This window comes from Callorhinus ursinus, unplaced genomic scaffold, assembly GCF_003265705.2.
Source record: "Callorhinus ursinus isolate GAN/ISIS: 27379988/994484 unplaced genomic scaffold, GSC_fseal_2.0 scaffold57, whole genome shotgun sequence".
Classification (NCBI taxonomy): Eukaryota; Metazoa; Chordata; class Mammalia; order Carnivora; family Otariidae; genus Callorhinus; species Callorhinus ursinus.
Window position 1 is genome coordinate 6,365,102 of NW_027397119.1, and position 24,753 is coordinate 6,389,854.

At 54.3% G+C, this 24,753-nt stretch overlaps 2 protein-coding genes across 8 annotated transcripts in view; one reads left to right on the forward strand and one right to left on the reverse strand.

The window, feature by feature from the left end:
* The window catches only part of PPFIA4 (PTPRF interacting protein alpha 4), a 73,988-nt gene that overhangs the window by 33,533 nt on the left and 15,702 nt on the right, over positions 1 to 24,753 (forward strand). For 2 of the 7 annotated variants that reach the window (XR_012375791.1, XR_012375792.1), the window contains exons 23-31: positions 179 to 241; positions 861 to 887; positions 2,635 to 2,810; positions 6,751 to 6,848; positions 7,544 to 7,719; positions 9,802 to 9,870; positions 13,398 to 13,572; positions 13,726 to 13,834; positions 14,083 to 16,421. Coding sequence is in view for 4 of the 7 variants with exons in the window: in XM_025855332.2 (XP_025711117.1) it covers positions 179 to 241; positions 861 to 887; positions 2,635 to 2,810; positions 6,751 to 6,848; positions 7,544 to 7,719; positions 9,802 to 9,870; positions 13,398 to 13,572; positions 14,083 to 14,132 (834 nt within the window). In the remaining 3 variants the exon portion in view is untranslated. Of the gene's footprint in view, positions 1 to 178; positions 242 to 860; positions 888 to 2,634; positions 2,811 to 5,460; positions 5,938 to 6,750; positions 6,849 to 7,543; positions 7,720 to 9,801; positions 9,871 to 13,397; positions 13,573 to 13,725; positions 13,835 to 14,082; positions 16,422 to 24,753 lie in introns of those variants that run through there. The other 5 variants (XR_012375793.1, XM_025855332.2, XM_073884476.1 and 2 more) reach the window with 5 other exon arrangements.
* On the reverse strand, positions 21,656 to 23,692 carry MYOG (myogenin). The gene is made up of 3 exons (XM_025855299.2): positions 23,222 to 23,692; positions 22,371 to 22,452; positions 21,656 to 21,777 (listed from the first exon to the last, which is right to left on the reverse strand). The coding sequence occupies exons 1-3, from the start codon at positions 23,690 to 23,692 to the stop codon at positions 21,656 to 21,658; spliced, it is 675 nt and encodes a 224-aa protein (XP_025711084.1).

Here is a 24,753-nt window from a genome sequence, read left to right on the forward strand (position 1 = left end):
AGTGCAGCTACAGTGATCCGGGGAGGTGCTCCGAGCCAGACAGTGTGCGGGGCTCGGGGCCGGGCCTGTGGGAGGACTCAGGGGAAGGAATGTTTGTACTTGTCCCTGGGGTTCCCAGCTTCAAGGGAATCTTGGGGACCCACAGACAGGACCTGGTAGGTTCCCTTTCTGCCTACAGTCTTCCGGGAATGTCTGGGTCACCCATGAAGAGATGGAAACTCTGGCAACACCCACTAAAACAGTGAGTCTGGCCCTGGGCCTTGGGCCTGGGTTGGGGCTGATGACCCCCATGAGGACGAGGGGAAGGTGGTGGGAAGTGAGAGGGGGTTGCAGTCGGTCTAATATGAGACTGGTATCCCTGGTGTGTGTTGGGTTCTGTTCTCAGGTGGTGGGCTGGTGGGAAAGGAGTGGGATTGGGAACAGTTTGTGTGTGCTGGGGGATCCGTCTCCGGGGGTCCCGAGCTCTCCCTAGGCCACTGGCGCGCTGTAGTGGAGAAGAGCTGGCCTTGGGGATGGGGAGTGCTTTGCTCTGCTCTGGGCAACAGAGTCCTTGCCCTTGTGCTTGATGCTTGCTGGGGGGCCAGGGAATGGGAGAGCCTGGCCCTTGTGGGGCTCCCAGCCAAGCCTGCGAGGTGTGGGAGTGTGTTTTTGCCACACACACATTTGCTCCCCCCTCAGTGCAAACACAGACACATGCACCAGCCCTGTGTTCTCTCTTGACCATCCCAACAAGCTCTCCTTAGTCACCCTTCCAGCCACTGGGGTGTCTGCTCCCTCTGTTTGATGGGGCCTAGGGTGGACGCTTCCAGGTTCCTTGACTCTGCCTATTTCCCCTGACACGCTGCACTCGTTCCCGCTAGGACAGTGAGGAGGGCAGCTGGGCTCAGGTAAGACTCCCTTCTCTGTCCAGAACCACCTCTCAGGAGTTCAGGAGAGTATTTTCCCAACGGGCTTCCTGCCCAACAGGACTCCCTGAGTCCCAGTCTGTTTACGTCCCCTCTTCGCACGGAAAGCCGTGGACAGGTTTTCTCCTCCCGCTGAGGCCCCCTCCCTCCTCATTCCCCTCTAGCTACTTGTTCTGGTTTCTCAGGATGGCCAATGGGGAGCCTTAGAGGGCTGTGTCCCCAGCACACCTGCCTCTTCCCCTCTCTTCCCGGGAATAATGAGACTGAGATGGGTACAAATCCTATTCCTCACTGCATCCCTCAGGGGCACCCCTGGTGAGCTGGGCAAAGACCTTTTACTCATTTAGTTAGTAGCCAAATATTTATTGAGCAGCTACGAGGTGTCAGGCCTTTCTAGGCTCTCTGGATACAGAAGTGGACTCTCTTATATTCTAGGGGAGAGACAGGCAAGAAACACATAACACACCCATGATCACTATGTCATGGGGCGGGGCTCTAAGTACCGTCGAGGAGCACTGTGGATACTTCAGGGGACACCCATCCGGGTCCTGGACAGATCAGTCATAGTATATTTACACAGTGAAACCTCCAGCAGAGGAAATAGATGAAATTTAGAAATATTATGTCAAGTACAAAATCTAAGCCAAAAGATTCATGGAATTTTATACTAAAACTCAAAAATAAGCAAACTTAATAAAAATTTTTTTAAGACAAATACACATCGGAGATCGTAAAAACTGTAAAAACATTTTTTCCAGCAAGGGCATGATAGAATACTCCGCATAGTGGTTACCTCTAGCCGGGCAGCAGGGGATGGGGCGGGGAAGGCGGGCATGGGGGTGGACACAGCCGTGGGATAGCGTGGCTGGTATCCATCGATGTTGACTTCTTCTTTATGCTTAATAATGAACCTGTGCTACATTTATTTTTATATGTCTAACGGTTTCATTTTAAAAGATAAAATCAGTGTTTCAAGCTAAAAAAAAGGAAGTAGGGTAAGGAACCAGAGTGACGGAGGAGTGCTGTTCCTACAGTCTTTCTGAGGATAGGTAGACAGGAGGCCCTGTGTCGGCAGGAGGTGACAAGAGAGTGGGTGGAGGGGGGCGGCCAGGGGGCGGCTGGGGGTGCGCAGAGGGGGACGGCGCGGGGGGGTGGCCGGGGGGGGCGCGGGTGGTGCGCGAAGAGGGGGGCAGCCGGGGGTGTGTGTAGGGTGCTGGAGAAAGCAACAGAAGGCCTGGGGAATTCCTGGACTGTACACCAGAGCTCAGAGTGCTGAGTGTTTCAGGTGCAGGCCTTCACCTGTGGCTTTTGAGTTCTTTAGTCCATACGTAGCTCTTGGATAGATGTGGGAGGCCACTCTGTGGTCCTCTGTAACTGGGCCTGTCCCCTGGGCTCAGTGGGCTAGAGGCCGGCGGAGAACCAGGAAGGCAGGTCAGCCACACAACACCACAAATGCATTCCTGAGTCGACAGGAAGGACTTCATATTATCTGCTGCCTGGATAGCTGCTTCTGTTCATTAGTGTAGATAATTGATCCGTGAGTAGAACCATATCATTCTGAGATCTTAAAAGGTGCCATTTAAAACCCCCACCTCCTACCACTCCCAGCTTCTTAGTGAAGATAAGCTGCCACGGTGGATGGAGGGATGTTTCTCTCCACTGGGTATGCCGGCTATGGCCGGCTGGCACTGCCTTCCTCCCCGATAGCCGCTCTGCCTTGTTCCCCCAGACCCTGGCCTATGGGGACATGAACCACGAGTGGATTGGGAACGAATGGCTCCCCAGCCTGGGGCTCCCCCAGTACCGCAGCTACTTCATGGAGTGCCTGGTGGACGCGCGCATGCTGGACCACCTCACCAAGAAGGACCTGCGAGTCCACCTGAAGATGGTGGACAGCTTCCACCGGTGAGCAAGGCCAGAGCGTGCCGCAGGTCTCCCCCAGCCCTGGGGGGGTCTGTCTGCAGGGATCCAGGGGCCTCCAGCTCCTTGTGTGGCCCGTCTGGGCGCTAATGGGTCTCCCGCTTGTGAAAGCTGGATCCTCGTCTCATCCTGCAATGTGAGGGAGGATTCGGTTCTCTCACCTCCAGCCCTTAAGACACAGAAAGTCATTCTTCCCTAACTTCACATTCTTGGAGATTTCCCTCCTAGGTCTGCATTTCATTTCTTTGTCTTTGGGCTTGCTGAAGTTTCTCTGTTCACCCTGGGGAGCCTCAAACTGAAACCAGTGTCTCGTTTCAGGGTCTAATTCCTTCCAAGTTGAGAGGAAAGGTCTTTCTGGGCCCTAGTCCTGCCTGCATCCCAGATCTGAGCCTCTCAGCTTTGAACCCACGCCCTTTGGTATACGGGATGCCATCCAAGTCTCTCCTCCCCTTTGCTGAAAAGGTCTTCTGTTCACAAGTGTCTGCAGCGGAGGTCTCCACGGCTGGCAGCCCGTGGGCAGAATTTGGCCCCACAATTGTGTTTTGTTTGGCTGACACGGTATTTTAAAGATTATGAATTTAGTTGCCAGCATTTAAACACTAGAAAATTTTACACAAAGTTCTGGATGTCTGGCTTCTCTTAAAAAACTGGAAGCTCTGTTGACACATTCTAGCATGGAGACAGCCAGCTGGTGCTGGTGGTGGCCGCCCTCCTGCCACAGGTAGGCGCAGTCCCCAGATCCTGCTTCACTCACTGCGCTACCTGCTTGAGCGCAGGGGGCACTTGCACGGGGGAGCAAGGTGGGTGGTTATAATCCAGGGGTTGACAGTTGTTAGGAAGGCTTTTTAACATCTAGCTTCAAATCACACAGAAACCTTGCTCTTTGAGCCAGGTTCTTTGTCTTTTACCTCTAATGCCCACGGCCGCCCTGCAGGAGAGGTATGACCCACCTCGCATATTCTGAGTGCCACTCTGCTGGAAAGTGGCACAGCTGGTGTTCAGACCAAGGAGAATGAGAGGATAATGTGACGAATGTTGGGGCTGGGAGCGTGTGGCTTTTCAAGGTTCTCTTGGGGCTCGTGGTCTCTCTGACTCATCAACCACAGAAAGTTCAATTTGGAAGGGATCTAGCTAGCTTCCCCGTTTTATGGGGGAGCAAACTGAGGCATGGGAAGGAGCATCAGGGATGGTAGCCAAGTCTAGCCCTCTCGCCACCACACCGCAGAGCCTGTGATGCTAGAACTCCCTACTGTGACCTCCCTCGGCACTCCCCCACCCCTTCCCAGGGCCGAAAGGGAATCTTTTGTCTCTGTCCCAGAGGCTGCCAGGCCTGGCTGCACCTGTCCCTTCCTCAGTGATTGATAGGGCTGGGGAGAGAAGGGCTACTCCCCTGCCAAGCTGGGATGTGCCTGGTCGGCTAGCGGATCAGTCAGCCCGGCCCCACCCAGCATTCTGGAGGTCCTCCTGGTGACCCTCTGCCCAGGCCCCAGGAGAGTCTCAGGCTGCACACGTGGTTTCCAGATTCAGCTCTAAGTCTGGAGTACTTCAGGGTTTCTAAAGCGTTTCCCTGTTCCTTACCTGTTTTTATTCCCCTTAACATTTCATAAGCATGCTCTTATGTCTTTAAAAATTCTTTTAAATCATAATTTTTATGGCAAAACATATTTAAAAAACCCTCCTTTGTGTGAGGAAAACAAGCCCGACAGAGACCAGGAGTGTCACCAGGTGACATGGACTGGGGCCAACATCCTTCTTTCTTTCTTTCTTTTTAAAGATTTTATTTATTTGACAGAGAGAGACACAGTGAGAGAGGGAACACAAGCAGGGGGAGTGGGAGAGAGAGAAGCAGGGGAGAAGCAGGCTTCCCGCTGAGCAGGGAGCCCCACACGGGGCTCGATCCCAGGACCCTGGGACCAGACCTGAGCCGAAGGCAGATGCCTAACGACAGAGCCACCCAGGCGCCCCAACATCCTTCTTTCTTGACGTCGATTTCTGAGCTCTTTCCCTTGGAGCATCGTGTTCTCTTGAGCAGCTTTCCTAGAGAACTGGCTGTTTTGATAGGAGAGCTGGCACACACAATCATCGGCAGCGTTCTCCTGATAGTGGTACCATTGCTGAGCGCCTGGATGCTCCAGGGGCGGGGCCGAGCCCTTCCATGCACCACCACCTGTGATGCCCATGGCAGCGCTGCAGGAGAGGGGTGGCCTCATTTCCACGTGCTGAGGGCCACCGGGCTGGGAAGTGGCACCGCTGCATTCAGACCTAGGTTGATCTGACTTTAAATTTTCGCCATGCAATGCAACAGCTTTGAAAGTCCTAGGACTTGGACAGAAAATGATAGCAAGTGAGATCAAAAGTAGACAGAAGGCATTTCCTCCGGTCAGGAGGTGTGTGTGCTTCTGCAGCCTCCAGCGGACCAAGGCTTAAACCAGTGGCTTGAGCAACAATTGGTTGCCTTGGGCCAGAAAAGGGTTCCTAGAAGTGGTGTCTGTGAGCTGTGAGGGATTGTTCTAGGAAGCAGGCCTGCCTGGGTGGAGCTGAGGGGAGAGAAGGAGGGAGTAGGCAGCATGATTTAATTTCACAAGGAGATGGCCTCAATAATAGAGTTGGGAACGTCTATTCCTCCATTTGATAGATGACAAAACCCAGAGAGGCTGAATGAAAAGCAGTGTTCGAGTGAAGGAAGAACATTCTAATGAAAGGTGGGATGAGCTGCCTCAAGAGGTCGTGAGTTCCCTGTCTCAGAGGTGCTCGGTACAGGTGCTCACACTGCTCAGAAGGATGCTACACAGGTGACACCTGTGTGAAATGGGGGCTTGGACTGGTGGCCTGTGCGGTCCCTTCTAACCTGCAGGTTCTGTGGTTCTTGGCCTGGCTTGTGATTATTTATTGAATGCTTACTCTGCATCTGGTACTGTTTAAGTACTTTTAGTACTTTCTGTGAACCATTTCATTTCATTCATTAAGCATTTATGGTGTTGACTATGTGCCAGGCACTATTCCAGGGGTTTGAGATAGATCAGTGAACAAAACAGAGTTGCCCTCATGGAGTTTACATTCTAACTGGGAGAGACAGACAAGGAACTATCTATCTATCTGTAGATAGTATCTATCTATCTATATCTATCTATCTATTTATCTATCTATCTATCTATCTATCTATCTATCTATCCATGCATCCATCTATCCATCCATTAATCTATCTATAGTGAATATATATACTATGTTAACAGACAAAAAGTACTAGGAAAAAAATTAGACCAGGGTAAAGAGGATTGGGAGTATGGGCTGCAGTGGTGATGGTGGTGTTGCAGTTTTAAATCAGGTGGACAAGGTGACCATTGAATCGAGAAGATGACATTTGAGCAAAGACTTAAAGGAGACAGGGGGTGAGCGATGCAACAGATTGGGGAAGGAGTGTTCCAGGCAGAGGGAGCAGCTAGTACAAAGGCCCCGAGGCACATAGGCAGGCGTAATGTGCTGCCTGTGTTTGAGGAAGAACAGAGGTGTCAGTGTACAAGGGCAAATCATGTAGCATGCGTAGGTCATTGTAAGGACTCTGAGTGAAATGGGGAATCAAAGAAATATCTGTAGGGATCTTTCTGTATGGGTCAGATATCTGTAGGGTCATTCCAGAGCCTAGAGAGTTGGGGGCTGTTGCTTCATTCAGAGAACTTTCCTTCCATCAATCAGACCCATACCCTGGCTGAGAGGGAGGACATGGGTTGGGCCTAGGAGGGGAAATAGCCTTGGGCTGGGTCACATGTAAGCCCTGGGAGAAGGAGGAACATGCCTAGGCTGGGAGGCTCTTTGAGCTGGAAGACGTAGGCCTGGACATGCTATGGCTGCTGGTGGATGTGGAGCAGAGGTGGCAGGAATGTGGCCCCACTGAGACTCTGGCTCAGGGAGGGCTATGTGCCTGCAGAACCAGTCTTCAGTATGGCATCATGTGTCTGAAGAGACTGAATTATGACCGCAAGGAGCTGGAGAAAAGACGGGAGGAAAGCCAGCACGAGATCAAGGGTAAGCTGGTAAAGCTCAGCGGGCCTCCTCTGAAAGGCATGGAGCAGCCTTGGGGGAGCAGGCTCCTACCTTGCTATTCCCTGCCCTGGGTGAGTGGTGGGGAGAGGAGGCATTCTGTGCCTCAGGGAAGCTCCAAACCCAAGAGGGAAGACTCAGCCCCAGTCTGTGTGATGAGGGAGACATAGTCCATGACCAAAGGACGTTGCCATCTGGTGGAGAAGAAACAGTCCCTGCCCAGTCAGCTGTAACCCCCTCACCCCCAACGATGGCCACCAACTGGACAAATGCAGCGAGTCCCCTAGGATTCCTAGCACTAGAGACTGGTATGGGAAAGTGCTCATGGAACTTGGTGATCTAGGTGGCATTGGGCAGGAAAGAGAGACAAGTCTTAGAAGACCCTTCAAAGGTGGAAAAATAAGAGGACCATTCCAGCCTGGGGGCAGGAGAGGGCCCAGGCAAGGGCTCTGGGGAGGAAGCCGGGAGCCTGACGGCCTGGCCTTGCGTCCTATCGGCTGGCAGGGATGGAGGGAAGTGAGGCTTGTTCTCTAGGAGCCCAGGTGCCAGAGAAGACAGACCGAAGACAGAAAGCAGGGTAGACTGGTGCTTTGGGTCCAGGGAGCCCCATTTCTGTCCCCGGAGGGAGCGTGGCCAAACCTCTTACCTCTTCCTGCCCCTTTCCTTGTTCTGCCCCCCAGATGTGCTCGTCTGGACCAACGACCAGGTGGTTCACTGGGTCCAGTCCATTGGGCTGCGGGATTACGCAGGAAACCTGCAGGAGAGCGGCGTGCACGGGGCCCTGCTGGCCCTGGATGAGAACTTTGACCACAACACGCTGGCCCTGGTACTCCAGATCCCCACGCAGAATACCCAGGTGGGCATCCTTATCATCAATCAGTCTCAATCTCGGGCTCCCCCTCTGCCCCACTCTCCCGCTCTCTCCTGCTCACACACACGGGTTTATGGATTTGTTGGGGGACCATTCTAGGGCCTGTCTCAGAGGGGAATCACAATGGCCTCAAACCTCCAAGTGGTCCCGGTGCATAACCAAGCTGCCCAGGGAACCAGTGTCCTTGACATACAGAGCCCGCCCAGCCCTGGCCCACAACACTGTGTTCATCCCCTCCCTGCCGTGGGCACCCTTTCCCTCCCCCGACTCCATCTTTGCCTTTGACACTCTGCACCTTTTCCTCACCCTGCTTTTCTGACCCGACCTTTCTTAGAGGAGAACCAGCCCCGGGGTCTGAGGTGATCAGAGAGCCCACTGTCTCCTTTGTCTCCCACCCTAAGGATCGGCCCCAGGGCTCCCAGGCTTGAGAAAGCTAAATATACCAAATAACACAGCCCAGAGCCTCTCCGTGCCAGGGCTTTGTCTCCCCATCAGCAGCTCAAAAGATGAGACATCTCCTTAAATTACATTTCATAATTATTATGGGGCTGTCATCCAAGACCATAGCTAAACTCTCTTGAACCTATTTATATGTTTGGCCTTTCTAACTTCCTGTGGGCAAGGGACTCTCGAAGTACTACCTGTTGTGCAAAGTACTTTCTGATTTTATTTGTCCTGAACGTGTCCCCGTCAGGCTCCCGCTGGGAAAGGAAGGGCACCACCTCCTCCTCACTGACTGGGTTTGACCTGGCCTCACCTTTGGTCATTTCATCAACACTGATTGTGTTGCCTCGGGGCCCAAGCCTTTGTCCCTCCAGACAGAATGGTCTTAATTCTTTTAGGCTTTCCTCATATAGACTCGCCTCCATGCCCTGATCATTTTAGCCACCCTTGTCTGGACTGTTTGCAGCTGTCAGGGCTCTTGAAATTCAGCCGCTAGAGCCACAAAAGCTATTCCGGGAGCAGATGCGTGTTGGCTTGTGTGAGGGTTGGATGTGTCGTCTTGTAATTCCGGGGGGTGTGTTGGCCTTTTGGGGGTGTCGGGCAGCACGCAGGGCCAGTGTGTCCCATAGGCCCTCTGCGGTGACCCCTCCAAACCAGTTAGAATGGAGAGCACAGATCCCCTGTTCTCTGAGAGCTGACCCCTGCCCCCCATGCGGTTTTCTGTACGCGCCCATCTCCGACCTCCTCTGCTTTCTCGCCCACTCCCACAGCCTGGGGAGACGTTGCTGAAGTTTGTGGCAGCTTCACCTCTCACTGCCCGGAGGGCCAGTGTCATCTGGATACTTGGAAATTGACCATGCTTTTCTCCTTTCCCATCGCTTAGGAGAATATCACGTTCTAAATACTGACAGAGGCAGGCCTTCTGAAGCTCTGGGGTTACCATTTTCCACCCAGAAATGGGCTTGTTCTTCTCTGTCGTTGGTCTCCTGTCTCTAAATGTGTCTGGGTTTTGTGGCTAGCCGTGCATCTGCAAAGAGCTGCCAGAGACCTCTCTGGTGCTTGCTAACCTTTCTTGTTTTCCTGACTGGTCCATTTAGCTCAGCTCTTAGAGGAAGTGGGAGCTGACCCAACATGGAATTCTTCATTAACAATGGTTAAAAATATCTGGTGGCAGTTTCGAAAATGTTGTTGTTCCTGGCATTTCCCAAATCTCCTGCTGAGTAAGGCTCCTGGGAGGCTGAGTCAAGGCCTGTAGGCACTAGTCAGCCCAAGGGCCACCAACATCTATGACTGAGCAGTCCTCGTGGTTTAGATTTTTGATGTGGAGCCTTATGAAATATGTTTCTTTAATCTAAATAAATTAAATCCTTATTTTCCATGGTCTACATGCTTATTTATCCCTCCAGAAAGATAGGAATGCATCATTTTCCCATATAGACAGATTATGGGGCTTTCCCCCAGTAAGTGAAGCCTGCACATCCATGCATTCTGTGGTCCTACTTTGTTCAAAGTTCCAGTTTTCTAATGTGCTCCATATGAAAGAATCCTAACAGGAGCAAGATGGCATAGAGGTCATTAACTATACCCCTCCTATCTCTCCGTCTCTCACCCTGTGGACTCCAGGCACGCCAGGTGATGGAAAGAGAGTTCAACAACCTGTTGGCCTTGGGCACAGACCGGAAGCTGGATGATGTGAGTACTTGGCTGTGAATTAGGGGCCTTTGGGATTTGGGCATTGTTGGTTCTCTGGGTTGAAATCCATGAGTTGTGCTTTCCTTGGGCTGATGATTGGTGGGGTGGCCTAAGGGAGGAGAGCTGGAGGGGTTGGGGATGAAGTCAGGGAGTTCAGGGTGGGGAGGGGCAGGGCCAGACCTAACAATAGGCCTAGGGAAGTCTCCATGAAACTCCTTGTACAAAAACTAAAGGCTCTTATGTGTTATTCTTCTAGCATCTTCCAACTCTGTGCCCCACTGCCCTCCTAACCACACAGGATTGAAGGTTCCCCCCAAAGGCCATCTCTTTGGGAGCACACCTTTTTCTTCATTTCTCAGACCCCATCTCTCAGTGCTCTCGGCACAGCATGACTCCAGCCTGCTTCTCAGGATTCCTATCTCTCAAAGAGTGTGGTTGTTCGGAGGTCGGCATTATGCTGAGGTCCTTAAAAGAAGGGTCTGCTTGCTGGTTCAGCCGTGCAGTTTGACACACTGGTCCAGACGTTTATCAGTGCACCTTCCTCTCCAGTTCTACTCTTGAGTTACCTTCAAGCCAAGTTAAGGTTCTCCTCTCCTGGCCCCCCTGGCCAGTGAAAAACCAGCCTTTTCCCCTGGGTTTCGTCAGGCCTTTCCCTGAGTTTAGGCTGTCCTAAATGTCCGGATGTCCTGAGCTGTAATGCTCCCATTGGAGATGCCTGCCCAAAGGTACCTGTCCCCTGAGGAGGCAGCCCCCTCCTCAGCCCTCCTCCTCTTCCCCTCCCCTCCTCCCTCCCCCCCACTCACTTTCCCATCACCAGCCTTGCGTGCCTTTGCCTATCTGGTCAGGCTTGGTTGCCTTGGCTCCAAACAAGTTAAAAAAAGAGCCCAGATTATTTATTTTTAATGTTTCCATCTTCAATCAGATCTGTTTCTTCTGCTCTCCAAGGTCTGTGTAGCTTCCCTTTCTACACACCCCTGCGCCGACCAATGCCTCTGTTTAGACGTTTGGGCCTCTTTTTTGGGACACCATTAGTGTTACCTACGTATCAATCTTTCTCCGTTGGGTTTAACAGGGCTAAAGTCCACCTTTGTGGAATGACCGTTATGCTTCAGTAGATAGGACACACTCAGGAATACACAGAATTTGTGGAGGGGTGTTTTCTTCACAGAGGCACCTTGAAATTTGGAGTGTGTTATTTACACACACACATAATTTACGTGTGTGTGTGTGTATGTGTGTATTCCTGTCAAGGAGATAAATTGCCAGACCCCACCAGCTGTCCCCACTCCCAGAGATCTTAATTTTCCCAATGCCCCTGCTACGTGGACCCCCCCCTTACTCCCCCCACACCTAGGATCTTAGGTTTCTTTGATGCTGCTTAGAAAAATGATGCCTGTATATCTTAGTATGGCACTTTCTAATTAGAAAGCTATTTATTCCTTCCATCCTTACAAAAATATTCTTTGAAGGCCTACTCTGGGCCAGGCATTGGCCTAGGCAGAGGAGTGTAGTGGTGACAGACATCTCATTTTATGCTCACACTCATCATGTGGGACAGGTTATTATCCCATTGGACTGACTGATGAGGAGCTAAGCTCAAAGAGGTAGCCTCCCTGCTGTCACACGCTGTTGCATGGCAGAGCAGGGATGGAGTGAAAGTGGATCCGATTCCTCTTCTCTCCCCCACATCCTGCTGCCTCCTGGAAGCATGTAGGGCTAGCCAGCCTCTCTGGCTTCAGACGTTGGGGTGGGGTTATTGAGTAGATGATGTCATCTTGGCAGCACAGAGGAATTCCTGGGATGCAGCTAGGCGTGGGGCTGCAGAGGACCGGTTCTTGTAGGAAGCTCAAAGGCGAAGGCCAGGTTCTGGGAATAAGGTGGGATTTGGTGGTGGTGGGTGCAGGGGAGGTTGGAGATCCAGGGAGACTGCTTCCTGTCCAGCCATCTAACCGCATCAGCAACCTTGAGCTGTCTCTTGAACTGTTTCCTCTGTCAATTCTGGTTCTCAATTTCCCCTCTCTAGCTTCAAGGCCCTGGAGGATTGCATCCAATTCTCCCCCTACATGGAGAGCAGGACTCCAGGGAAAAGAAGAGAGGAGCAGGAAGAATATCTTTTAGGGGACAAATGATAAAGACACAAGTCTTAGGGTTGGCAGAAGGTGGAAATGGAGAGAGAGAGGGAAGGAAGCAGGGAGCGGGGGGAGAGAGAGAGAGAAAGGGAAAGCACTCTGGGCTAGGTTAAGGGCAGGATCATGGAGCAGACAGAAGTGATGAGGAAAGTTCCTGATGAACTCACAGATGGGATGCCTGCATAGGAAGCCAGCTGCCATCCATTCATTTAACAAATATTTACTGAGTGCCTACAGTGTTCCCAAGCACTACCTTTGGGGCTGGGGATACACTGGTTGGAACAAAAAAGATCATGGTCTCTGTCCTGTGGAGCACAGAATTTGAAAGTGAGAGGGAAGGAGTTGAGGGAGTGGAGAGAGAAGGAGAGGGAGAGCTTAATGAAATAATCTCATAAGTACATGAAAAAATGATACTAGGGTGGGTGCTGGGACAGAGGCACATGGTGCCAAGAAATGATAGGAGCATTTGGCCTCCTCAGGGCACAAGCAGCAAACCCCAAGGGCTTGGGGCCGGGAGGGGTTGTTGAGGCAAGAACTGGTGGGTTAGTGTCCCTTGTTCCTCTGGCAGCTCTCTACCTGTACCAGTTCTGAGAACACAGGGGTTGGCTTCGGGGTGGGGGAGATTAGACATGGCTGCCAAGCAGGGTGGAAGCGGGCTCTTCAGTGTGGGCTGGGGAAGCCTGTGCAGAGGGGTATCCTGTAGGGTTATGGCTCTGGGTGCCCTTTGGCAGAGAGAGTTTGGAGACTCAGCTGGTAGATGGCAGAGGCCTTTGGAGGAGCCTGCCTCTGATCGGCCATCCACCTGACCCATCACTGTCACTAGGTGCTCTCACTCGATCCCATTAGGGATAGGCAGCCTGAGAAAGAGATAAGACAGATAATGTCCTTCCTATTTTACAGAAACGGAAGCTCAGAGAGGTCCCTTAACTTGCCCAGGGACACGGAGCTAGTAAAATGGCAGCCGGGTCTCCCGACTCCTGGCCGGGTGCACTTCCAGCGCACCGGGCAGAAGCCAGAGTGAAGGCAGGAGGCGTTGCGGGGGTGGTGGCCGCTGCCCACTTCCCATGGCATGAGGCTGAGGGGGGTAAAATACTCGAAAGGTCAGTGAGCCTCCGCAGCCCGGGTTGAGATGACGGGGCTGGGCAGGGCAACAGTTCCAGGATGCTGCAGGATGGTGACAGGTCGGACCAGCGGGGACACCACCCCACCTGGAGGCGGGGAGTCTCAGAGCCTGCAGGAGCCCCTGGGAGTCGTCTCCTTCAGCCCGAAAGGGGAGGTGACCCTCCCCCCCCACCCCCCATCCCCGCCTTCGGGCGGGCCGGGAGGGGCACCCCTAGAGGCGGCCGCGAGGGCCCTTCGCGCAGGCAGCGAGTGAGGGCCTCCGCGTGTCGCGTGCAGGGCGAGGACAAGGTGTTCCGGCGCGCGCCGTCCTGGAGGAAGCGCTTCCGGCCGCGGGACCCGCACGGCGGCCTGCTCGGCGCCTCGGCGGAGACGCTCCCGGCCGCCTTCCGCGTGGCCAGCCTGGGGCCGCTGCAGCCCCCGCCCGCGCCGCCCAAGAAGATCACGCCGGAGGGTGAGTGACGGGCTGTCGGAGGGGCCTGCGGGCGCCGCTGCACTAACGCTGCCGCTGCCGTCGGGCCGGCGGGGCGGGCCGGCGGGGCGGGCCCCCGGAGCGCGCGCACTAACCGCCGCCCTGTGTTCTCCCGCGGCCGCCGACTCCTCCCAGCCGGGACGGCGGGGGCGCCGAGACTGGAGCCCTCCACGGTTCGGACCTACTCCTGCTGAACCCCTCCCCTCCCGCCCCGGCCCTCGCGGGGGTGTGCCCGTGGCGCGGGGTAAGTGGGCCGGGCCCGGGCCGCACGTCCCCCCCCACCCCGCCCCCGGCCGCTGCTCGCGCGCGCTGCCCCGCGCCCGGCCTGCCCCTTTCTGCTTCTGCCGCCGCCGCCGCCGCCGCCGCCGCCGCCGCCGCCGCTGCGCCTGGCGCTTGCAAGCTTGCGCTCACGCCAGCACCCCCTGGCCCCCCGGGACGACTCCCCGCTCACGGCGCAATGCCTCTCTTTCTCCCTCTCTCTCTCTCTCTCAGCTCGCTCCCACTATCTCTACGGACACATGCTCTCCGCCTTTCGGGACTAGCCACGGCTCCCAGGGCCAGCGTCCTCCAGCTGGGCTTCACAGGCCCAGCTGGCCCCGGCCCCTCCTGCTCGTCCCCCGTCCTCTCACGGCTCCTAGTCTCGTCGGTAACTTTCCAGTTGCCCTGGATCTCAGAATATACTCGTGCACCCCCTCGGCACCCCGCTACCCTGAGTCCCACCGTGTGTCCTTTGTGAGTCTCTTGTGGCTGTGGCTGGGTGTCCACGTTGTCCGTGCTTGGGATTCTGGAGAAGGGACAGGACAGCAGCAGCCCAGGGCCGGGTGTGACTGCACCCTCCTTCTTCTGGACCTAGCCTGGTCTGGACTGTGACCTCCACCAGAGTCCGGCACGTGGTGCCAAGGGCTGGGGCTGGGACCTTCCAAGAAAATGGCACTTCAGACTCTGCCTTGCTCAGGCTCTTGGGCCTTCCGGTCCCTGTGCACATCCCAGCTGTCTGACATCTGGTTCCGGCACTCCCAGCATCACCCCTTTCCCACCTCATCTCCACAAGGGCAGCTCCTGTCTCCAGGACCTCCTTGGGGGCAGGGAGGGGGCTGCAGAAGGCCCCGTTCTCTCTCAGGATGGTGAGGCTGGGGGAGGAGGAAGGCTAAGGTGGTGATTCCAGGCCCTTGCTCAAGATGAATCCCAAACGTGAGTTGGGGAAAAATCTGAGAACAATGGGCCCCTGAGCTTTGAGCCAAGGTTGAGGATGGGGAAACTCTCAACCCTCCCGCCCAGTGAGAGGTGCAGGCCGGCCAGCTAGAGGGAGAGCCAATGGCCTGTGTTAGTCTTAAGCTCCAAAGGCAGGGGGAATGCGTCCTGTCCTGCCCCAGCCATAAGGTGCAAGGTAGAGCTGCTGTTGGGGCAGGGCTGGGGGATTGCGTGGGGTCTTGGCTCTGGGGCAGAAGAGAGCTATCCATGCACTGCTCACTCTGCTCCCAGTATTCCTTCCCTTGCTGTCCTCCTCTGCCCCACCTCTTTAGTAATCCAGCCCCTAAGAATATACGCAATGGGTGGATTGAAGATACATTGACCTCCAAATCAGATTTGGGAAATGGTAGTGTGAGGCTCTCTTCCCCTGATCTCTTGGGAAGAAAATAAAGCTTCCCCTTCCGTGAGTCTTATCCCAGGTCCAGGAAATCCAATGTTGGTGAAGGCCCTCACTCTCCTGCTTGCCCTTAAATCACCCACCCCTTGTTCAGGGCTCTTTTGGTGTGCAGGGACTGCCTCCTCCAGAAATTCCGGAGGACCCCCCCACCCCCACCGCCCCAGCCTCCATCATTTTAATTGCTTTCCTCAGCTGCTTGGTGGCAACCGGGGCTTAGGGATAGAGGTCCCGGTTTTGTCGGAATGTCATTCCCAAGAAACCCCTCCTCCTTAGCCACTTCCTCATCCTGCCAAAATGCCTGGAAGTGTTTGGGACCTAAGTTCAGGGTGAGGTGATGGACCCCAGTGAGAGGAAAGGAAGAGTATCTGGAGCAGGTTTCCTGGAGAAGCGCCAGTGCTGAGCCATCCTACAGGTGGCTGAGCAGCTGGTTGGCAACCTGATCGACTTGGGTTCTGTGCAGGGGCTCGGCTAGCAGGTGGGATAGTGGGTCAGAGCACCCTGGCCAGAAGGAGCGATGGAGCGATGCCAGGGCTTGGAGCCTTCTGCTGTTTTTCAGTAGAGAAGAGGTCCACCCGTGGTGGGGCCGAGTGGGCTCCCCAGGTGTGGGCATGGCAGTCAGCTGCTCTGATTCTCTCTCATTGTTCCTTGCCCTCCCTGCCCGGCAGGCTGCTGTGAACGGAGCTGGAGGCGTTCTTGAGCAGCAAATGAGTTGGATGGAGAGAAAAGGCCCCTCTCCCTGGGTAATGGATGTTAGGATTATGGAGAAACCCCTAAGATTGGTGGAGTTGGGGACCACCAGGCCCTCTGTCTGCATCGGGGGACTTTTGATGGACTAGCCAAGTGGAAGATTCAGCCCCAGCTTCTCCTCCACAACTTCACCCTGTCATGGTTGGCCATGTACCTGGGTCTGTTCAGGGCATCCTGGGGAGTATTGCGGGGAGGTGACGGGCAAGAGAACTCGTGCATACAGTGGTGGAAGGCTTTTATCCTGGTGCCTCCCTTGCCTCACAGTCAGTGTAGTTTTGGAGAGTCGCCAGTGCCCTGAACCCCCCTCACCAGCCCTCCTGTATCTTGTCGGTTCCCTTCTCAGTACTGTACTGGCTCAGTGCATCAGGAATGGGTGTGTGGTTGTGGATGAGTGTGAGTGTGGGTGTGTATGTATCAATAAACAACCTGGTTTTAAGACAACCTACACTTGGCTCTGGTCTTTATTTTATTTTATTTTATTTTATTTTATTTTTAAACTTAGAGCTTAGCTGACCCGTCCAGCTTCCTCCACAGTCCTCTGGGAAGTAACAATCTGAGTTTTAAAGACATAAAGTCAGGAACCTTCTGTTTACTTACCTAACTATGGGATTGCTAGAAAGGCTAATGTTCAGGTTGCCTGCGCCAAGGGAATTAGGAAAAGGAGTGAGGACCCTGATGCGGGGCTTGACTTCTTCCTCTTCTTCCTCTCTACTCACCTGGTCCAGCGCTGCCCTCCTCCTGGCCTTTCACAAGGCTCCCAGGGCCACTGCCCCTCCACGGCCCCTGCTCAGATCACCCCTTGGCTCATGCTGCAGCAGCTCCCTCTACCTGTCGATCAGAGGCCCACCCCCTCCATGTAGTGTGACGGGCTGCCTGTGACTTGGCCCCAGTGCCCCCTCACTCACAAGTCTGAGTCCACCGAACTCAGGAACGTCTGTCCCTCGGCCCCATCACCAGAAGGCAACATGAGTGCCTCTTGCCTTCCCTTTGCAGCAACAAACCTTCCAGACCCACGTGGAGCATCACCTGGGAGGCGTGACCAGCCCCTCCCCAGCAGAATTAGATAAGCAATGACCCTTTGCGCCCTGGCACTCTGCACCCCACCACGCTAGGCAGTCTTTCTCCTCGTCCGTTCCCACAGGGGGCTGTGAGGAAGGCCCTTGGGTCTGTCTTATTGATCTCCGGGTCCCTAGATGGACACACTCGAGTGAATAAATGAATCAACCTTATCTCAGAGGGTTTTTAGGATTATTATTAAATAAAGTAAAATTTACTGGGAACTATTGTGTGCCAGATACCGTTTAAGCATGCTCAGTGTATTAGCTCATGTAATCCTCACAGCCCTGTGATGTGTTATCTTGGCTGTTTGCAGAACAGGAAATTGTAAGGCTGAGACCACACAGCTGGTAAGAGACAGATGTAGGTTCCCAGGCTAAGTCTTCTGACTGCAGTGCCTTGTCCTTACTACAATATGTATGTTAAAACTCCTGACCCAATGCCAGGACTGCCTACCAAATGTTACTTTCTTCTCTCTCTCTCTCTCTCTCTCTCTTTTATTTGCTTCTGTTTTAAGTGAGCTCAAGCCTCTGCCCCTTGGCTCCCTCTGCCCCAGCTCCCTTTCCCAAACCCACACTCATGTGGTACTTGGCTTCTGTGGACTACGTTTCTTCTGCTCACCTAAATTGTGGACTCCTTGAGAGCAGCATAATAGACCAAATCCTTTCCAAGGCTACCACAGTCCCAAACACTGATGGCACAGGGTGGCAGAGTCCATGGGCACAGGTGACAGGATGGGAGCAAGACAAGGCCACCTGTGACGCAGGAAGGGCACACAGAGGAGGGAAGGTGCTGGCTTTGTGCCTGCAAGCCTCTGGGGGTCCCTTCCCACCCACTCCATGGAGGTAGAATTGACCAGCCATGGTGGCCAGCTGGCTACAGGATGAGATCTGAAAGAATCCAGAAGAACTTTTTTTTTTTTTGGATTGAAAACTGTTTCCCAGTGTTGCCATCCACTGGGATGGGGAATGTGGAAGGAGTGAGCGTACGTGGAAATGTGAGTTTAGTTATAGACATGCTGAACTTGAGATGAGACCCCAACATCGTGTTTCTGTCAGCGTTTGTAGAAAAGAAAGAAGATTCTAGATTTCTTTTCTAGAACACTCTCCTTTGCCTCCCTTAGGAATGTTCCAGGAAGAGTGAGAGGCAGAGTCTGTGCCTGGTGGTTGCCTGTGGCTGGGAGGAGAGGCACCGCCAGAATTGCCATGGTGTGGAGGTTTGGGGTTCCCACCCAGGCCTGGGCTATGGGTCCTTAGCCAAGACCCCAGCCGAACCCGGAACCTTCAGTCCTTCTTGAGCTTTGGTGCACCACCAGGCACCTCAGCTCCAGCCTGGAGCCCAGAAGCCAGGAAGTCAGACAAGTCCAAGGGATGTGACATGTTGGTGATAGGGTTCTATCCATGCAACAGACACCTGATTTGAGGGGGCTCCTCTCCTCTCACCTTCCATTGTCCCCCTCCACCTCCTTCTCCAGGTGGTCCTACCAGCTACTATACTGGCAGCACTGAAATCATTTTCCAGTTGGCCAGATAGATGACCTTGAGAAGTTGGATACCTAAGCAACCAATGGTGCTTGAAGCAACAAATAGTACTGGAAGCATTCTGCAGTTCACGCTAATTAGCTAGACACTCTAAGAAGTTCTTATTTACACACTGACAACCCGTATGCCAATTCCCAATAATTCTTATCTTTACGTTCTAGAGGGTTCCCTGAAGGCCATTATTAGCTAACATTTGATTAACCCGGTTTGATTTATTGCAGGTACTTCCACTGGAGACTGGATTTAAGTTAATTTCCCTAAAGAACTACCACTCATTATTCATTAATTGGGGTCTTATCTGTAATTTAATTGTGAAGGCTAAGCATTTATTTTAGGAAAGGCTCAGTGCTTTGATGACAATTGTTTATTCTGTGCAAATAATGGATGAGGTTGGGCTTTCATTTGGCAAAGTTTGCTGTTCACGCCTTTGAGATCTCAGCAGCTTGTCGCTCTGGTGGGAAGCTTAAGGACTTAAAGACCAAAGACGAAATAGGTACACAATGGCCACCCCTGACAATGATCAGGAACAGTTGACCCTGACGGCCGTTACTGAGGACTGTTCATCCTTACCAGGTTAGGAATATGAACCTCAGTTTCCAATTGACATGATGAGTGAAGAAGAATAAACTTAGAAAATATGTCAGCCACTCCAGAGCCTATCAGCTGTATAGTAGAGACGAGTACCCTTGTCCTTTACTGCCCCTAGCTCCCCAATGAGAAGCAGGGCAACTGAAGGTGGGATTGTATCCACCCAGGAGCTTGGGAGACACGAGGGACGGAGGAAATGAACTTGAGGGGAGCAGACTCCCCCTTTGAATGTGTAGTTTAGCGTTTTTAGTGGATAGTAAGGGAGTGAATGTAGGCTTGAGAGCCAAGGTGTTGCACCCAGGCTTGTGGATCTCCTCATCTCCAAGTGCAGCGAGTCAGGGGGAGCTAAAAGTCATGCAAATGACGTAGGTATTCCTCTCCGGCCGTTCCAAGAAGGTGAGACTGTAAACACAGGGACACGGAGTCAAGAAGAAAACCCCACAGATAGGGCAGATGAAGCCAGTCTGTGGCTCCCAATAGGCCTAACCCTGACTGGTTGTTGGAGACAAATAGGCCCCGGGGTGGGGGGCTGCTCCCTTCTGCACCCTCACCTTGGTCTGTGAGCCTACTCTGGGGTTTCCTTCTTCTCTTCCGTGGGCACAGTTTCTGGGAGAGGGGAGTTGGCAGCCCTCTTCAGGAGCAAGTCTGGAGGGCAGATATGGGAGAGATGGTCCCACTGAGCCCAGAGCAAGTGCAGAATGGGTCCCAGAGCCTGGGAGGTTAAACTGGGCGAAGTCCCAAACAGGGGCCCTGAAGAATTGGGTGGGGGCTAGAATGTATCACGCTCCGAATCCCCAGACTTCTGTAATGATTCTGAAACTTACAATTTGCAATAAATCAGACATTCAGCCTAAAGCAGTTGGAGTTAATAAAATTTTTAGTAGATGTTCATGGTCCATTCAAATTCTAGCTCCTGCTATCTCCCCAGCTAGTCCTTATGTAATTTATGTCCAGAATCTTCTCAATTTTCCACCCACCTTCTCCCTTCAGCCAGTAGTTGGAAGATACAGCATCCCATGAAGAGAACCCCAGCTTCTCTTCCTTTGATTGTTCTTTGTGAGGCCCTCCCCCTGCCCCCAGCAGAACTGCCTTCATCCGCTGAACTGTGGGCAGGGAGCCAGGATCCCCTTCAGCCTGGAGAGACGGAAGGGTGTGGCGAGGGGGACATGCTGGTTGGCCTGCAGGGAATGGACAGTGTCTGACCCCAATCACGCTGATTTATTCACCTCCCACTTTCCTGCAGGGGCCTTGGTAATGTCACACCAGAGGAGAGGCAGGGAGTAGGGAGGGGAAACCCACAACTTCCCACTCTACAGCCCCACCTGCTGGCAGGGGGATGAGTGCTGGGCAGAGAGCATGTTCATTAGTTGGAAGGGACTGGACCCCTTGGGATTTAAGACGGAGCACATATACTGTTGCAGTGTCCATGTGTAAGGAAGCGTGCCACAGAACGCTGGCCAGGCTTTCCTCCGGATCTCGAGGTGTTTGTGGATCTGGTCTTCACCCAGCCGGTGGACCACATCCAGCTTCCTTCGTGGTGGTAAAAAGAGCAGGGCTCGCAGCACCTGGTGACCACCAGCAAGATAGCTGCTCAGCTATCTTTTGGAGCTGCTTTTGGAACCTTACCAGGTCCAGTCCTCAGGAGGCACCTGAGGGGCTTGTCTGCACCACTGAGGGGGAGGGGCAGGAGCGGCAGGCACCCCCTCCCTCCACATCATCACAGACGCTCTTCTAGCACCCAGTCTTTATTCATTTTTTAAAAAAGAAATCCAAATAAGTTAGCAAAAAAAAAAAATTACAAAACAATGTCAAAACCACACGATGCTTAGTTAAGAAAAGAGATCACCCCAAGAGCCCCTGCCCCCCTCCCTGCCTGTCCTGGCAACTTGTGCACAGGAGACCTTGGTCAGATGGCGGCTTTACAAACAACACAAAACATAAAACCACTGGAAGGTTCCCAGGATTCACTGCAAAAGCTTGGCCCCCCAGGGACTTGGGAACAGAGGATTGTTCTTCTCCCTTTCTTCTCCCTCGATTCAGGGCAGGCCCAGCCCAGCCACTGGCATCGGGAAGAGACAAGAACAGGAGATGTACACAGCCCGTCCTGCTCAGGACACTGTCTTCAGCTCTCAGACTGTTCCTCTTGAGGGGGTGGAATTGGCTGCATTATGAACAAAGGGAAGCTCCTGAGTTTGCCCCCCTGAGACGGGGCCCACACGAGGGGCACTCTGGTCCCCTACTTTATCTCCCTGGAAACAGGATGCTCCTTGCTGTAAGGAGTCGGCTAAATGAGAGCATCCATTCCCTCTCTGGGTGGCGAGTTAACCTTATATGGATGAGGAAGGGGCTAGTCTGGCATTTGGCAGCCCCAGGGCCGGCTTTCCGGCATCAGGACAGCCTGGCTTGGGAAGCCCGTGCTGCAGAGGTGGTGGCATCTGTAGCCAGTGTGGGGGGCTCCCACGGACGCCTGGCCTGGCAGACGGTCTCAGTTAGGTATGGTTTCATCTGGAAAGCCCACAGAGACATCTTCCACTGTGATGCTGTCCACAATGGAGGTGAGAGAGTGCAGGTTGTGGGCATCCGTAGGGTCAGCTGTGAGCAGGTGATCTGTAAGGAGAAGGGGGGAGGACGTTACCTGGGTGGTGAAGGGGGTTTCAAGACCCAGGATAGGGAATGAGCTCTTTGGGGCTGGCACAGGTTTGCCCGGACGGATAGGTGAACAAAACTCAAGAATCCTACTCCCAGCCCATGCCTTTCCTAGTGCCGGGCCTGCGTACACTGAACGCATGTGCCTCCTCTCTGAACTCCCCTACTTGGCTTAGAATGTGAAAGCAGCTACTCCGAGGTGGAGCCAGGACGGCGCATCCTGGAGACTGGAACTGCCCTTGGCTGGCCCAGTCGTGCTGACTGACTCAGCAATTCCCAGGGACCCCTGGGGGACATTCTCCTCTCCATGGAGAAGGTCAGGCCCCAGGCATGGGCTGGGGAGCCGTAGGAGGCCTAGACTGATCCTTAGCTGGTCAAGGTCTTGAGGAGGCATAGGGCCTTGTGGCTCACCATTTGGGGCCCCATGTTCTGCAGTTCCCTGGAGAGACCAAGGGAAGAGGGCTGGAGCAGAAGTAAGGTAAAAGGAGACAACTGGGCCTAGAGACAGGCTGATGGGGTTGAGCCAAAGTTCTGAGGGTGCGGGTCTCACTTACCCCCTGTGTTGGGGCCAAACTCCAGTGTGCTGCCCCACTCTGGACTGCAGGAGGCGCTGTGGGAGCTGCATTCACTGGGCACCTGCAAGATAAGGGTGAAGGCCCAAGGTCAGAGCGCAGGCCATTTTTGTTGGTGTCTCTCTGTCCAGTTCCAATGAGCAAAAGCTCCCATTGTGGGGTTGGAGGGTGGGCCATAGGCTGCAGCCCTCCAGCCCAGGGCACCCCCAGCCTCAGGATCTTCACAATCAGCAACTTTCATGCCCCCGCCGGGTCACAGGAGCCCCTGCTTCCAGGCCTTTCCTGTCCTCCATCCTGGGTGGTGATTCTGTCCTGGCAGGACACCCAGCATAAAGGGGTCCCTGGTTTTCCTGACTCTGGGATAAGGGTGGAGGATAAGGGTGAAGGAAGCAGGTGCAGGCCGGCTGGGGCTCTGGGAGAGACACTGGGTAGGTGTTCTCTCTGCTCAGCCACATACACGGGATGGCGTGGGGTGGGGGGTACAAAGTGGCACTTGGCCACTTTCAGGCCCCATCCCCAGGCGCTGGGATTAATTATCACTCCCACCCAGGCTGACTCTGGACTTGCTCTTGGATCCCTCCTTCGGTCCTCTGCCAACCCCCTCCACATCTGCTTCTCCCCACTGCCTTAAGCTTGGCCTGAAAGGACAAAGGGACACCGGAGGTCAACTGGACAGCCCAGCTCTGATGAAGGAGGGGGTCCTGTGGCCCCTGTAAGATCCCACCTGCCACCTACTCCAACTCTCTGACTGAGCCCCACACTGGGGTCCCCAGGCTGTCCAGGTGCCTCCTGTGCCCCTGCCCCTGGGGCACCTGGGTGGGACAGCCACTTACCCCTGGCTGGGGCCCGCCCCCGCCTCGGTAGCGGAGGTCCCGCTCTTCCTGGTTGAGGGAGCTGAGCAGGGCCTGCAGGCGCTCGATGTACTGGATGGCGCTGCGCAGGATCTCCACCTTGGGCAGCCGCTGGTTGGGGTTGAGCAGGGTGCTCCTCTTCAGGGCCTCGAAGGCCTCATTCACCTTCTTGAGCCTGCGCTTCTCCCTCAGTGTGGCCGCACGCCGCCGGTCCACCGACACCGACTTCCTCTTGCACACCTTGCACGCCCACGGCAGGCACTGGCCCAGGCAGTGCTCGGGGGTCCCCAGCCCCTTGTCCTCAAGGGGCCCTCGGGCCTCAGGGCTCAGGCTGAGCTCAGTCCGCTCATAGCCTGGTGGCTCAAAGGCCTGGAGGTGGACGGGCAGGTAGTTCTCCCCGTCATAGAAGTGGGGTTCCTGGTAGAAGTAGGGGGATGTCTCATAGAGCTCCATGGGGTCGGAAAAGCCTTGTTCCTGCCACCGGCCCCCAAGCTCCTGCAGCCCCTCACACCAACTGCTGGGTGCCATTTAAACCCTCCCTGCTGGCATGGAACCAGAGATAAATATAGCCAATGCCGCAGAAACCTGAGCCCCCCCTAAGCTGTTGCTGCACATCAAGACGTTTACAGTGGATTAGATGTGATTCCCTTCCCTCTCCCCCCAGCCCCCACCCCCCCCCAAAGCCTGCCTGCCCCAGCCTGGGCTGGCTCCTGTGCACGGGGAGGGAGGCCGTCGGTGTAATTTGATTAGTTTTCATTTCTCAGCAGCCCCCGTGGGGCAGGGGAGGTGGGGGAGGACACACATTCTCCTCTCATCTGCTCCTTTCAATTACTCCTAGCCAGGCGGCCTGCCTGCTTTCCCCTTGCTAGTCCCAAAGAAGTGGGGCGTGGGGGGGAGCCGAGGGGAGGGAACAAGGAAGGGCAGGGTTCAAGGCTGGAAGGGGCCTGAAGAAGTCAATGTGTCCATCCCCCTGCCTCCTGACAGCACTTAACCAGCCTCCATCCATCAGAAGCATGAGACCACTTCAAATTCGGGGCATGTTTGGGGGCTCAATGTCCAGGGTAAGAAGGAACCTGGACTTTTGGGTTTCCAAAGCAGCCTGGACATCTTAGGTCTCAGGTCTCCTGTAACGGGGAAACTGAGGTAAGAAGAATTTTTTGGTCCCTTTGGCAGGGGTCAGTAGAAGTTTTCCCTTTGACCCAGCTGGTCAGGGGCAGAGCAAGAATGAGGACTTACAGGCTACTCCTTGCCACCTTCCCCGCAGTAGCAAGGTCAGGATCTATTAAATCCTCTGTCTCCTCCTTCTCTCCCTCTGGATCATTTATCTGTCCTTCTGTGTTGCTTCTTCAACTCCGTTTACTGCCCCATCCGGGCACCCAGGTTTTCCTGGCTGCTTACTGTGGGTGGGGTGGGAGGGAGAGAAAGCAGAACCCTCCAGACTCACTTTGAATCTCGCCTCTCCTTGGCCACCTGGTGTGGTGGTTCTGCATCTTCTCGTCTAAGCCATCAGTTTC